General features: G+C 42.1%; 1 protein-coding gene and 1 non-coding gene across 5 annotated transcripts in view; both read left to right on the top strand.

Moving 5' to 3' along the window:
• The window catches only part of EML1 (EMAP like 1), a 222,856-nt gene extending 209,172 nt beyond the window's left edge, over positions 1–13,684 (top strand). For 3 of the 4 annotated variants that reach the window (XM_038744310.1, XM_038744319.1, XM_038744299.1), the window contains 5 exons: positions 7,454–7,551; positions 7,668–7,755; positions 10,849–10,944; positions 11,890–12,020; positions 12,166–13,684. In XM_038744310.1, the coding sequence (XP_038600238.1) occupies positions 7,454–7,551; positions 7,668–7,755; positions 10,849–10,944; positions 11,890–12,020; positions 12,166–12,291 (539 nt within the window). In that variant the 3' untranslated portion in view covers positions 12,292–13,684. The remainder of the gene's footprint in view (positions 1–7,453; positions 7,552–7,667; positions 7,756–10,848; positions 10,945–11,889; positions 12,021–12,165) is intronic. The other variant, XR_005449835.1, reaches the window with a different exon arrangement.
• A 1,000-nt stretch (positions 13,685–14,684) lies between these two features.
• Positions 14,685–14,822, top strand: LOC119938455. The gene has a single exon (XR_005454438.1). It is a non-coding gene; the product is annotated as a small nucleolar RNA SNORA7 (small nucleolar RNA).
• Positions 14,823–15,935: the final 1,113 nt, after the last annotated feature.

The raw sequence follows: 15,935 nt of genomic DNA, 5'->3' as shown, positions 1-15,935 counted from the left end.
TTATGTTCACACTGCAAGCCCTAGATAGTCCTAAACTTTCTTCTGGTGTCCCCGCCATTAGAATTAATACCCTTCTCCTCTACCAGACATTCATCCCTTTATTCTGGAAAGTTGTCATTATAGAGATGAGCTCGTTCCCCCTGGAGAGCTGTCAGGCTTTAAGCACCGTGAGCTCTCCAGTTTCTCTCCTAGTTCCTCAAAGATACTGCTTCCATGGACCTGGCTGACTGCCGGACTAGTTGTTAACAGTCCTTTCAACTGTCAGTATCTCTGATGTAGGTGAACTCGCTGCATTTCAGGGAGTCTTTTTTAGAAACACGGGTAAAAACGGTTGCTTCCTAAATTTTATTATTATTATATTTTCTGGCAGTTGAATACAAAGCACTGTACTAAGCACTGGGGAAAGAATCAATCAATCAGCCAGTGGTATTTATTGAGTGTTTACTTGGTGCAAAGCACTATATGAAGTGCTTGGGAGAGTACACAACAGAGTTGGTAGATTCATTCCCTGCCCACAGTATTGATTCAGACATGATCTGTACTCATTTGACCCTTGAAGGGAAGGGCAGATTGGCTTTTTTTACACACACACACACACACACACACACACTTTCTCACACACACACACACACACACACACACACACACACTCACTCTGGATGTGGGCAGTCTATAGAGTAGATATGAACTTGAAGTTACCATGGAAGATCATCCAGACGTTGATACTGATAAAAGTTGTGGAGTATTTAATATCAAACTCAACTGTGTAGTTGTGTTTCAATTATCCTTTAAAATTATCCAAATACATTACTTTAATGCAGTATGACTTTTTCAGATGAAACAAAAGACAAGGATGATTGCTGGTTGTGTGTTTGGCACAGTGCCATGCACCATGTGGGCTCCCATTAAATGCTAATTGAGGATGATAACAATGCAATCAATGCAGTAATTTAGCATCTTTATTAGAGAGTCTTTAATAGGATGCTCTTGATTTGGCAAATGGCCATCCACAGGCCTGAGAGCAGCCCTGGAAACCCTTGGGGTTGTCCTCAACCACCCCCTGAGCCTGAAATTCCAGGGAGGGCTAAATATGTCATTTCCCAGCCAACACTGGGAGAGGGTTCTGCATGTGCTCCATAGCCTCGTTTTTAAATCTGCGTCAGATCCCAGAGTTGACCAGAGGAGGCAGGAGCAGAAGATAATAATAATAATTGTGGTATTTGTTAAGTGCTTACTATAGAGAAGCAGCGTGGCTCAGTGGAAAGAGCACGGGCTTTGGAGTCAGAGGTCGTGGGTTCAAATCCCGGTTCCGCCAATTGTCAGCTGTGTGACTTTGGGCAAGTCACTTACCTTCTCTGGGCCTCAGTTCCCTCATCTGTAAAATGGGGATTAAGCCTGTGAGCCCCTCGTGGGACAACCTGAACACCTTGTAACCTCCCCAGCACTTAGAACAGTGCTTTGCACATAGTAAGCACGTAATAAATGCCATTATTATTATTATAGGCCAAGCACTGTGCTAAGACCTGGGGTAGATACAGGATAATTAGGTGCCACATGGGGCTCACAGAGTAAGTAGGAAAGAGGGCAGGTTTTGAATCCCCATTTTGCAGAGGAGGGAGTGGAGGCACAGAGAAGTTAAGTGACTTGTCCAAAGTCACACAGCAGGTAAGTGGTGAAGTCTGGATTAAAACCCAGGACCTCTTACTTTCTGGCCCATGCTCTTTCTGGTAGTAAATGCAGCTTCCCCATTCCCAGAAGGATGAGCTCCTTCCCCCTCCACAGCCACAAAGATAGAAATTTTCCTAGGGGAAGGGCCTGGAGACACACTCTCCACCATGAGGTGAGTTGAGCCCCCATGTCACCTCCCACTCAGAGTACAATCAATCTATGGAATTTATTGAGTGCTTACTGTGTGCAGAGCACTGTCCTAAGTGTTTGGGAGAGTACAGTACAACAGAGAAGCAGTGTGACCTAGTGGATATAGTCCAGGCCTAGGAGTCAGAAGGCCCTTCTTGCCAAATCAAACGTCCTCTACTCCATCTTAATCCTCCTTGACCTCTCAACTGCCTTTGACAACGTGGACCACCCCCTTCTCCTGAAAACATTATCCAACCTTGGCTTCACTGACTCTGTCTCTCCTGGTTCTCCTTTCATCTCTCTGGCCTGTCCTTCTCAGCCTCCTTCATGGGCTCCTCCTCTGCCTTCCACCCCCTAACTTTGGGGGTCTTTTCAAGGTTTTTCAAGGTTCAGTTCTGGATCCCCTTCCATTCTCCATCCACACCCACTCCTTTGGAGAACTCATTCACTCGCATGGATTCAACTACCATCTCTATGTGGTTGATACCCAAATCTACATCTCCAGCCCTGATCTCTCTCCTTCTCTGAAGTCTCACATTTCCTCATGCCTTCAAGACATCTCTAATAGGATGCCCTCCGGTCACTTCAAGCTTAACATGTTTAAAACAGAACTCCTTATCTTCCCACCCAAAGCCTGTCCTCCCTGTGACTTTTCCATCACTGTAGACACCACCTCCATCTTTTCCGTGTCACAAACCCATAACCTTGGCATTATCCTTGACTCCTCTCTTTCATTCAACCCACATATTCAATCTATCACTAAATCCTGTTGGTCCCATCTTCACAACATCATTAAAATCCGCAACTTTCCTCTCCATCCAGACTACCACCACATTAATACAATCACTTATCCTCTCCCTCCTGGATTACTACATCAACCTCCTTGCTGACCTCCCAGCTTCCTGCCTATCCCCACTCCAATCCATACCTCACCCTGCTGCCTGGATAATTTTTCTACAGCAACGTTCAGGTCATGTCACATCCTTCCTCAAAAAACTCCAGTAGTTGCTCAGCCACCTCTGTATCAAACAAAAGCTCCTCACCATTGGCTTTAAAGCACTCCATCACCTAGCCCCCTCCTACCTCACCTTGCTCCTCTCCCACTACAACCCAGCCTGCACACTTCACTCCTCTAGTGCTAACCTTCTACTGTGCCTCGATCTCACCTATCTCACTGCCAACACCTTGCTCATGTCCTGCCTCTGGCCTGAAACACCCTTCCTCCTCTAATCTGACAGATAATTCTTCTCCCCCCGAGTTCAAGGTCTTATTGAAGGCACATTTCCAAAAGGCCTTCCCTGACTATGCTCCCTCTTTTTTTCTTCTCCCAGTCTCTTCTACATCACCCTGATTTGCTCCCTTTGTTCTTCCCCAATCCCAGCCCCACAGCACTTAAGTACATGTCTGTAATTTAATTATATTAATGTCTGTCTCTCCAACACATACAGAGTCTAAGCTCGTTGTGGGCAGGGACTGCGTCTGTTTACTGTTGTGTTGTACTCTCCCAAGAACTTAGTAATGCTCTGCACACACAACAAGCACTCAATAAATACGATTGAATGAATGACTGACTCGGGGTCTAATCCTTACTCCTCCACTTGTCTGGTGTGTGACCTTGGGCATGTCAGTTCACTTCTCTGTGCCTCAGTTACCTCATCTGGAAAATGAGGATTAAGACTGGGAAGTCCCATGTTGAAAAGGGACTGTGTCCAACCTGATTAACTTGTATCTCCCCCAGCACTTAGTACAGTGCCTGGCACGTAGTAATCGTTTAACAATTGCCATTAAAAAAAAAAAGAGTTGGTAGCCTCCAGGGATGCTGTCGAAGTCTGCTGCACTTCTCTCTCCTTGCTGAAACTACTGGAGCAGTAGTGTAAACTAGAAGTGGAGCGGTCCTAGAGTAATCATCTCCCTGGCTTCCCAGTCTCCAGGATCATTTCAGACCTGCTACGAAGTCTTAAAGAGTAGGTCCGCAATCTGCAGCAGGATCAGGGATTTAGACCTCTAGCCCTGTTAGAAAGAGTAGAGCACCAGGGTTGCAGCACCTGCTGTGTTAACTTGGCTCTAACTAACAGACAGGTGGCTATGATCTGCACCAGCTGCAGTCTTCTTGGCCCTCTTGGCCAATGGACAGGTTGTGGTCATTTAAGGTGATGTGACAAATGAGCAGCACATCAGGGCTCAGAATGAACGTGAGTGTTTGGAAGGAGACTAGTAGCCCTGGCTTTTAGAAAAGTGACTGTTTTTCCGGTAGTTGGAATATTAAATCACACACCCTTTACTTTTCATATTCTAAGTTTAAATGTATCTTTAGGCAAATCAGAATTTATGAATGAGTTTCAGATGTAGAGATTCAGAAAACTCACAACGTGGGGGTTATGTTCTTGACTAACCTCACGTTAAGGAAACCCATGTGCACCTTGACCCGCACTGTGTGCATCTGTTCAAGCAGTTTTTCCATTTGCATCACAACCTATCCAGATAGCTGTGTATCATCTGAAGAGCATTCCCCAATTTCGTGACAATGTTCTACCCAAAATGTCAAGTGAAAACACATTGTGGAAGGACCAAATGTACAAATTTACCACAGGACAATGCAGAGTTAACCCAATTTGGTTTTTTGGTGCAAAGTGAGCATTTCACAGTTTATCATTTCAGGGTGAGTTTAGCCTCTCTTTTGGCTTGGTTAGATGGACCTAGGTATAATGTAACTTTGCTTCTGTCAAATTTATGCATTTGTAGCTACTATTTTGAACCTTCCAGAAATGCATGTTTTACAGACAAAAATGTAACAGCTTGTTTAACTGGGAGTAAGATGGTTGGTTTGATGGGTTTGAGTGTATGCCACCTTCTGGAGACCTCTCTATGACAATTCTTTTTTAGGTCACAAGGGAAGAGGAGCAAATTTTTTTTTATCTCTAGAGGATCCTTTTTATTTAGACCCAAACTAGGACATTTTACTGGTCTGTCTATTATCATTATGATCATTTCTGTGTCTTCTATAGAAGCTTAGATTTGAGAAAATATGGCATTGTAAACCCAAATTCAAAAACCCGGAAAAATATTCAGCTATAGCCATTACTATCAGAACTCGCTATAAAGATCTTATGTTTTCAGACTCGTTTTAGTTTAAAATGTTTACATTAAATTCTCCGTACTACAGTGTAAACATTTGTATAACTCCTTATAGCTAGTCATGTAGTACATGGATTCTGACCACTCAGCATCCAACTGTTGTATCTTTTAGTGCCAAATTTCCCATCCAGCACTGTACTCCTAAGCAGTTGGCCATCAAGTGCATCAGTTAGGGGCTCATGTGTACGTGACGACGTCTTGAACTCTGTACCAAGCAAAGCCAACAGGCCTGATTCCTGTCCTCCATATCACCCGGGTGGCGCTCAGTAAATTGCCTCAAACAGTATCCAGAATAGTACCCTGGTGCCTTAAAGGGATTAAAATGAGTGAGCAATTGGCGTCCAGTGAGTGCTTTAATAATGTCATTACCCACAATATTGATTGGGCATCCTGCTCAGGGCAAGCGTTTATACTAAGTACTGAGGAAAATGAGGGAGGAAGATTAATTAATTCAGTTGTATTTATTGAAGGCTTATTGTGTGCAGAGCACTCAGCAACATATAGAGACGGTCCCTACCCAACAACGGGCTCACTTTCTAGAACGGGCAGACAAACAAAGAGTCTTCATTTCAATTGGGGAGTCAGACAAAAATAATTTACAAATAATGGAAGCAGGAGTAACAAAAATAACACAGGCATTGATCAGCCTAACATGGTCAAATTCTAACACTGACAGCAATTCTATTATTTTCAAGTGTGTCACCCTGCCTGAATCAGTGGTATTTACAGAGCATCAACTGTGTGCAGAGCACTGTACTAAGTGCTTGAGAGAGTACAACAGAATTAGCGGGCACATTCCCAACTGTGGGCTATTTTTTCTTTTAGTCTTCTTGGGGATTCTACTGTACAGCACTCAGGAAACTGGGGAAGATGCAAACAATGTCCCTGCCCTCGAGTAAGCTATGGTCTAAATGGGGAGTCAGGCAGAAATCAGGGACCACAGACGTGTCATTTGGAATGCCGGTACACGGTTAACAGAAATACATTAATAACTGTGGTATTTGTTTATCTCTTACTATGTGCCAAGCACTGAACTAACCCTGGGATAGGTACAAGATAGTCCGATTGTACACAGTCTCCGTCTCATTCAGGCTTACAGTCTAAGAGGGAGGGGGAACAGAAATTCCATCCCCATTTTACAGATGAAACTGAAGCACATAGCAGTTGTGACTTCCCCGACGTCACAAGGTAGGCATGAGGCAGAGCCGGGATTAGCATACACTCATAAACTTTAGGCTGAGGCCCGAGATAACTGACTGAGTAGTGCTGCTGTTGCAAGAGGTGAATCGGGAATATATCGAGGAGAGAGTGACATTTTAAAAAGTTTCCGTAGGAGGGGAAGAATGCAGTTTGACGCTTTGGGTGAGGGTATGGCATGAGCAGTGACACAGCAGTTGGGTTGGGTCATTTTCTCCACTTTCCTCCACCTTCCTCAAAATATACAGAGAAGCAGCTTGGCTTAGTGGATAGAGCATGGGCCTGGGAACCAGAAGGAACTGGGTTCTAATCCCGGCTCTGCCGCTTGTCTGTTGTGTGACCTTGGACAAGTCACTTCATTTCTCCGGGGTTCAGTGACCTCATCTGTAAAATGGGGATTAAGACTGTGAGCCCCATGGGGGACGTGGACTGTACCAAGCGCTTAGTACACTGCTCTGTACACAGTAAGCGCTCAATAAATATGAATGAACTACTTTGAATCTCCCCCGGCACTTAGAACATTGGTTAACAAATGCCATTAAATATATATAAATGCTACTAAATACATACAAATACCATTAAATATATATTCATATACATGTGTAGATATTTAATATACACATCAGAGGGAGGAGATGGCAGAACGTTAATCATAATTAAAACCAAGTTAAGAATTTGATTACAATTTCTCTCCTGTGCTTTGAACCTGGTTTTATATATGATGGTATCCAAAAAATTCAGGACCAAGTCTCTTTCAGATAATTGAGATGAGAACATCATAATTTAAACCAAGTTAAAAATTTGAATAGAATTTCTCTCCTGTACTTTGAACCTGTTTGTAAATATAATAGTATCCAAAGGATTTAGGACCAAGTCTCTATCAGATAACTGAGTTGAAATGGTCACCTGGATCCCCTTTCTGACTAAAGGTGAGGGTTCAGGGAGGTTCCAGAATCAGAAAGTGGTCCCGTGAGTCCCTTTAACCCCAGCAGCTCTTGGCTCAGAGCCAGGGAACAGGATTTTTAGGCAGCCACACAAAGTCAAAGCCATCAGCATGGGAGAGAGCCCTTGGGTTCATTGTCAGTCCCAGCAAAATAATTCCAATATTCATCCAACAATCTGAATGCTTCCATATTGGGAAAAAAATTACAGTAGTTTAGGATTTTGTTTAAAACCGCTATGGAAAATTGGTTGATTAGCCTTGGTATTTTGCAGATCAATTTAGGCTTATGTTTGGAAGGTAATTATCCTCTTTTTTTTATAGATGGAAATTTTTTGGCCATCGGTTCACATGACAACTGTATCTATATCTATGGTGTAAATGACAACGGAAGGAAATACAGTAGAATTGGCAAATGTTCAGTAAGTTCCCATCTTTGTTTTAAACACAGAATCATGACTTTCTAAATGTTCTTTCATATGTTTCAGTAACAGATTTCTTCATCAAAGAAAATAATCACATATGCTTCTCTTTTTAGGGTCATTCCAGCTTTATTACTCACTTGGACTGGTCTGTTAATTCACAGTACCTCGTGTCTAATTCAGGGGACTACGAAATTCTTTATTGTGAGTAAACAAATGAATGTTTTGGGGACCATACCTCATAGTAAATCAGGATGGCCTAGTGGCAAGAGCACGGGTTTGGGAGTCAGAGGTCGCGGGTCCTAATTCCAAATCTTCCACTTGCCTGCTGTGTGACCTTGGGCAAGTCACTTAACTTCTCTGTGCCTGGTACCTCATCTGTAAAATGGGGATTGAGACTATGAATCCCAGGTGGGACAGGTACTGTGTCCAACTTCACGACCTTGAATCTACCCTAGCGCTTAGAACAGTGGTTTGCACATAGTAAGTGCTTAACAAATACCATAATTATTATGCGGCTCATCCCATACATAGGGATCCACAATAGTTTCTCTGCACATCTAGAATAATAATAATGATGGCATTTGTTTAAGTGCTTACTATGTGCAAAGCACTGTTCTAAGCGCTGAGGGGGGATACAAGGTGATCAGTTTGTCCCACATGGGGCTCACAGTCTTCATCCCCATTTTACAGATGAGGGAACTGAGGCTCAGAGAAGTTAAGTGACTTGCCCAAGATCACACAGCAGACATGTGGTGGAGCTGAGACTCAAACCCATGACCTCTGACTCCCAAGCCTGTGCTCTTTCCACTGAGCCACGCTGCTGAAGTCTGATCAAACATAGAGAGCCCATAGAATCAATCAAACATTTAGTGGTATTTATTGAGTGCTTACTGTGTGCAGAGCACTGTGCTTAGCATTTGGGTGTCTACGATACAATAGAGTTGGTACACATGTTCCCTGCCTGCAACGGGCTTACGGTCTAAAGTGGGGAGACAAGCAATGATATAAATGAATAATTTATGGGTAGGTACATAAGTACTTTGTGACGGAGAGTGGGGTGCATACAAGATGCCCAAAAGGCTCAGATCCAGGCACTAAGATAACGCAGAAGGGAGAGGAAGGCGGGGAAAAGAGGGCTTAATCAGAACACATAGAATCCTTCTAGAAGATGAAGTAGACCTGGGGAGGAAATGGCAAGATGGAAGATAAATCTAATGCAAGCATTGGAAGGGTTCTTACGTTAGTGGCCTCATCTGTCTTCTCAAAAGCCCTTTGGGAACAGGCATTACTCAGGTTTTACTGATGAAGAGACTGAGGCACAGAGAAGTTAAGCGAATTTGCCAAGGTCCCAGACAAATACGTGTTTGAGGTGGGACTAGAATGTGGGTGTTCTGACGCTCAGCCATAGCAACAACATTTATTGTGAGTGTCTTCTGTGTATTGAGCCCATGCCCTCCCCTGTTTCTATTAGACCACTCTGACTGTTGGGAAACAAGGTAGCACTAAAGCGTTAAAGGAATTTGATATTGGGATGCTTAAATAGCAGAAATTGGAGGAACCATAAAGTTATCCTCCCCTTTATAGTCAGCTGTGATCCAATCCTTCCTAGAGACTGTGCTCAACTCTGCTAAAGCTAAAGTGGTGTGTTTGGAGAAATGAGTGAGTGAGCTTTCGTGGGAAAGCCACAAAGATGATTAAAGGGTTGGAATATGAGACATTTAAGGAAAACCTAAAGAAACTTGGAGCATTCAGGGGTGACTAAATGATGTTCTGCCATTTTAAGACTTTTATACAGTGTTTCTCCCAATTCTTTAAAGGACAATAAAAATAAAAGAGAAAACAAGTTAGCCTGCAGTATGAGGGATTTTTGTTAGACGTAAGGGAAGAACTACCTGTTTACTTGGTTTGATGTCTGTCTTCCCCCTCTTCTAGACTATAATCCCAGTGTGGGCAGGGATTGTCTCTCTTTATTGATGAATTGTACTTTCCAAACCCTTAGTATAGTGCCGTTCCCCCTTCTAGACCATGAGCCTGTTGTTGGGTAGGGGCCGTCTCTATGTGTTGCCGACTTGTACTTCCCAAGCACTTAGTACAGTGCTCTGCACACAGTAAGTGCTCAATAAATACGATTGAATGAATGAATGCTCTGCACACAGTAAGTGCTCAATACATATGATTGACTGAATGAATGAATTAATGAACCTGTCATTGGCAAAACTATTAAATACCAAAGGGAAGCTTCAGGATCTCCTTCCCAGGAAGGATTTAAAAATGGAATTAGTTATCATCAATCAGTCGTATTTATTGAGCACTTACTGTGCTTGAATTGTACTTTCCAAGCGCTTAGTACAGTGCTCTGCACATAGTAAGCACTCAGTAAATACGATTGAATGAATGAATGAATATGTACACAGCAAGATACTAAGCGCTTGGATGACTACAATATAACAGAGTTGGTAGGCACGTTTCCTACCCACAAGGAGCTTACAGCTTAGAAGGGGAGACAGACATTAATATAAATAAATAAATCTGTCTGGAATAGTTTGGATATGGTCCAGTTTGAGGCCAGGAGGATGAAATTCCAGTGCTGAGATTGTAGGGTTCCGTGATTGTGACGGCATGAAATGAGTGGTTTGGGGATATTATTTCTAAAGACACTCTCTGTGGGGGATCTGTGTGGGGCATATCTAGCCTTTTCTGAGAATCAGTTGACAGCTTGTGTTCCTGGAATTTTAAAAAGATTTTGCCCTATGGAGCCATGTACCAGTTGTCCACCATAGAGCCTATCTCAAAAACTCTACCTTCCACCCGACCACCGGATTCACAGCATTTTGGGCTCTTCTAACTCACCATCTGTCCCTCCAGTATGTCTCCCTGGGGTTCTTAGGAGGCTGCCATAGAGTTAAGAGGAGCAGATCAAACAATCTGGTAGACTCCCAGGCAGCAATTGTCACTCAAGTGAACTTCTAGACCCATCAGAAAAGCCCCTAGAAAGGTGTGACCAAACAGAGGGAAAACTCAAGCTGTGTGACGTAAAGCACTTCCCAGCCCTTTTAGGCTGAATGGCACCAATGAATTCTAGTACCTCATCCCCCACTATTAGCTGGATAATAAGCCAAATTGGAGTTGGTTTGGGCCATTAAAATAAATGGGGAATTTCTGTTAGTAATGGGCTCAATCTGATCTTGGGTTTGCCCTACACAGATCCATCCTGAGTGTTTTAATGAGGCAGTGCTTTTACTTGGTTCTGTTTTCCCCAAGAGAGATCACAGTTTGCTCGTTTCCTTTTCTTAGGGGTTCCCTCTGCTTGTAAGCAAGTTGTAAGTGTGGAGACGACTAGAGATATTGAGTGGGTGACCTACACGTGTACTTTGGGATTCCATGTTTTTGGTAAGTTAATTTTATTGAATTCAAAAGTAAGTGAGATCTAATTTGGGTACGTTTGCCTCCAAGGCCAGTTTGTCAATTTACTTCAGATTTTACCAATTCAGTTACATTTCTGATGAAATGAGTTTAAATGGTTTCAATGTTCAAAGCTGGAAACTATTTTCTTTTAAGGCATCAGACTCATTTATTTAAAATGTTGTATTCAGGGGCTGAGATCACCAGTGAATAAACTGCAACTATTTGGGAGAATTTTTTAGGTAGAAAGAGTAGAGCAATAGTCAATGTAAAACATGTAGTCTGCATGTCAATAAGTAATTATCCTTTATTGTTAAAATAATTTAATAAAATTTAAATAATGATTATGGTATTTTATTGAGCACTTATTGTGCTCAGAGCACTGTACTAAATTTGGAATAGATAGCCTAGTGGAAAGACCGTGGGCCTGGAAATCAGAGGACTTGGCTTCTAATCCTGCCTCGGACAATTGCTTGCTGTGTGACCTTGGTCAAGTCATGTCACTTTTCTGTGCCTCAGTTTCCTCAACCGTAAAATGGGGTTAAATACCTGTTCTCCCTACTGCTTAGACTGTTAGGTCCATGTGGGACAGGGACTATGCCCCTCCTGATTAGCTTGTACCTACCCCAGTGCTTAGAACAGTGCTTAGTAAGCACTTAACAATTATAATAATAGTAATAATGGTGCTTACAGTCTAAAGGGGTACAGACATTAAAATGAATTACAGTTAAGGGAAATAGTATCACGTAAGGGGACTTAGGTAAGTGCTGTTGGGCCGGGGTGGGGGGTATCAAAGTGCTTAGTGGGTTCACAGCCAAGTGCAGAGTCAGTGCACTTGATGGGGAGGGGATGGGGAGGAGAATAAGGGTCTCTACTTCCTTTTCCTGCTTCAGTTCCATGTCCAGGGAATTAACCAGATATGTCCCATTGCAGGAGTATGGCCTGAAGGCTCCGATGGAACAGATCTCAATGCCGTCTGCAGAGCCCACGAGAAAAGACTTCTCGCCACCGGGGATGATTTTGGCAAAGTGCATCTTTTCTCTTATCCCTGTTCACAGTTTAGGGTAAGGGGTTTTGTTTATTCTTCTGTCAGGTTGCCCTCACCCTTGGAAGACTTGCTCAGTACTGTCAGGAGAAGAAAAATAATTGCAAAAATCAGAGCCAGAGTATTTCCCAGTTAACGTTTCCTATCATATTATTGTTTTCTAGGCTCCAAGCCATGTGTACGGTGGACACAGTAGTCATGTAACAAATGTAGATTTTCTATGTGAAGACAGCCATCTCATCTCCACAGGTGGAAAAGATACAAGTATTATGCAGTGGCGAGTCATCTAAAGGGGACTTCAGTGCGAACACAACATAATCACGCGATGACCGTGAGCAGACGTTCTGTAAAAGCTGCATCTTTAAGAGATGTATTTGCAGTTTAGCTTGGTCACTGTGATTTTTGTTTCGTTTTTGTTTAAAATTTCTTACAAACCTCAGGAAAATTTTGCCCTCTGCCGGTTACCTTAGCTTAGCAATTCAAGAAATGTCACTTCTGAAAAGCAATTTCTATTTTCTCTTTTATTGTACAATTATGAGACAGTTCAAATCTAATATAAAGATGACTCCAAAGTTTACAGAGCAGTGGTATGAACAGAAGTAACTGGTGAATACTTAGCAACTTTTCTAGAAACTCTACTAAAATGGTCACAGAATGCCTTTCCAAAAACTGTATATATGTTCTTAATTCTTTCACCATCTACACCATGTAATCTATCTATTTAGAGTATTTATGGCAACACTGAGGTACTGAATTATGACAGTTAATGATTCTTTGACCCAAAAAGGCTAAACCACACCAGAAGAATTTCAAATAGCCGAGCAGCATATCGACTCAGAAATGAAGGTATGGCATGCATTAAATTCTTCCTGTGGGTGGATTTCTGTTCCTTTTGTATGCAGCAGATTCAATTCCAAATTGATTTAAAGACTTCAACAGGAGATGCCCGTATTTAACTGGTTCTGGGATTGCGTGCTGCCCAAACAAATTAAAACCAACCTTTTCCTAGGCAAACGAAGAATTTCTGACTATGTTTGAGTTATCAACCACCCTTGTGCCCATAAATGGTTGACATTTAGCTGCCATAATCTGTATATTAATCGGCATGAAACGGTATTGTATTTGTATAGGATTTTAGCGATTCATAATAAATAGGTAAGGCTAGACTTTACTTTTTTATGCTTATGGATACTGTATATTTGTATTTTAAGACCAAGAAGGCCAAGTCAAAAGGATATCTTTTAAGTGTACCATAAACCTGCAGAGGGAAAAGGAAGTCTTGAAAGCCTACATGAAATATTAATGTGCAACTTCTGGTCCCTGTCTCTTGTGCATGGATGGATATTTATAGTATGAAATAAGGTTGTGTTTTGCTATGAAGTCATAATGGAGGTGGCATAAAATGGTTCAGAAGGCCTTATCAATTTTGATCATGTGCTACAGATTGAAATGTATTGTTTACATTGGGGAATGTATCTAAGATTTTAAAATAGAGGAATAAACAGACACTTAAAAGCTACTATTAAAGTTTTTGCTTGTAATGGACAAGTAAATGTGTTGAATTCTCTGAACTCTACAACACTGGTTGTTTAGAGTGATTAATTAAATGACACAGAATAAATAAAAGTTTGAAACATTTTCTATTACATCTCCAACCTGCTATGTTGAAAGTGCAGGTCACCAATAAAGATCATGTATAAAAATGAATTGTTTGTGTGTGTTTCCTACTTTACACCCACATCCTGTGTGGGCCCACTCAATCTAGCAATGAATTTCTTATCCCTTGCTTCAGGCAGGCGGTGATATTATTAAACACCTACTGAGTTCAAAGCCCTGCAGAAATGCAACAGAAGCAAAATATATAAAATCGAACATCTTTGACTCCTCCGCTGCAACAGGAGCATTTCTGATTCTCTGTTCACCCCACCCATCATTATATTGTAGGATTTAGAGATTTAAATTACTTTCTTTAATAAGTGTGTACACAAATGGGTTCTCTACGCAGGCTTCGGTTTTATGGACTTGTTATTTGATGGGAGAGTAGGAGCTTTTAACCTAATTGCCAGACCCATGTGGTTCCCAGATTGCTTGGTTACCTTATGTGCAACAGGAATCTGGTACTGTTTTGAGCCCAAGTGATGTGGGAGGGACGAGGAGATTCTATTTGACTTCTCAGTTTTTCCCCCAAACAGAGCGATTCTGGACATACTTCTGTGGAAAAAATACTTCCTTCCTCTGGTTTCTGGCTGAGTTCAAAATGAGTAGATCTTTTTTAAGCCCTCCACTTCATTTGATTTTATTATTTTTAAGTTACAGTTTTACAATCTGTGGTCCCTCTGGAAATATATATATTTAGTTGATTGGAAAAAAACCTGTTTATTGACTTTTGGTATTACAGTATTCAAACTTATTGATGCTGAAGGAAGAGATACCCCAATAGTGGTTTTATTTTAAATCTAATCCCAAGATATGGGGTATTGACTTATTTGATTGACAAATTGAATATTGAATTTTGTATCTTTAGGATGGTTATACATTTCCATTTATTCTCAATCTGCAGTTATTCTTATTAGGGAAATTCAATTAACTCTGAAGGTTCCCTAAATGATTTCTAAATATGTGTTTTAACTGTTCCTACTACAGTGGACTCCCCTCTCAAGATGACTCCCCTCTCAAGATGACTCCCCTCTCAAGATCACACCTGGAGAGTTTCCAGTACTCTACCAGTCTCAGCTATGGGAAGGAGAGTGAAGCAGAGGCATACCCATTCCATTCCTAACTTGGGCAGTGGCTAGTGAGTGGAAGGCAATCTGCTACAAGTCAAAATTCACCTGTGCTGGGCAGTAACAGCATGGGAGAGAGTCAAGGGTGGAGACTCAAGTTTACTGCGTGGAAGGCACAAACCCATAATCCTGTCTCACAAGCCCGTAACCTCGGTATTATCCTTGACTCCTGTCTCTCATTCCACCCATATATTCAAGCCATCACTAAATCCTGTCAGTTCTACCTTCACATCACCAAAAGCCCCTTTCTCTCTATGCCAAACTGCTGCTACATTAATGCAAGCACTTACCTTATTCTGCCTTGATGATTGTATCAGCCTCCTTGCTGACCTCCCGGCCTCCTGCCTCTTTCCACTCCGATCCATACTCCTTTCTGCTGCCTAAATCATTTTCCTTTAAAAAATGTTCAGACCCTGTTTCCCCGCTCCTCAAAAAACTCCATTGGTTGCCCATTCACCACCGCATCAAGAAAAACTCCTCACCACTGGCTTTAAAACACTTAACCACCTTGCCCCCTCCTACCTCACTTCACAACTCTCCTTCTACAACCCAACCCGCACACTTTGTTCCTCTGGTGCTACCTCTACCTTGATCTCATCTATCTCACCACGGACCTCTCGCCCACATTCTACCTCTGGCCTGGAACACCCCTTCCTCCTCCTATCAGGCAGATAATTGCTCTTCCCCACTTCAAAGCCTTACTGAAGGCACATCTCCTCCAGGAGATCTTCCCTAACTGAGCTCTCCTCCCCTTTTCTCCCACTCCCTTCTGCATAGCTCATACTTGCTCCTTCATTCATCCTCTCTCCCTTCCCCATAGCACATAAGTATATATCTGTAATGTATTTATCAATTTATTTATATTAATATCTGTCTCCCCCTCTAGACTGTGATCTCATTGTGGGCAGGTTGCTTGATGTTATATTGTACTCTCCCAAGCACTTAGTACAGTGCTTTGCACAAAGTAAGCGCTCAATAAATACAGTTAATATTAATAATAAGGCAGTGGTAAACCACTTCCATATTTTTCCCAAGACAACTATGTATGCATTACCGGAACGATTGCAGATGGAGGTGGGACATTCTAGGAGAGATTTGTCCATGGAGTCACTATAGGTCGGAGATGACATGCCAGCATAAGAGAAAACTAC

The sequence above is a fragment of the Tachyglossus aculeatus genome, chromosome 1 (assembly GCF_015852505.1).
Source record: "Tachyglossus aculeatus isolate mTacAcu1 chromosome 1, mTacAcu1.pri, whole genome shotgun sequence".
Lineage (NCBI taxonomy): Eukaryota > Metazoa > Chordata > Mammalia > Monotremata > Tachyglossidae > Tachyglossus > Tachyglossus aculeatus.
Note: the sequence above shows the minus strand (reverse complement) of the source record. Positions and strands in the feature narration are given on the sequence as shown.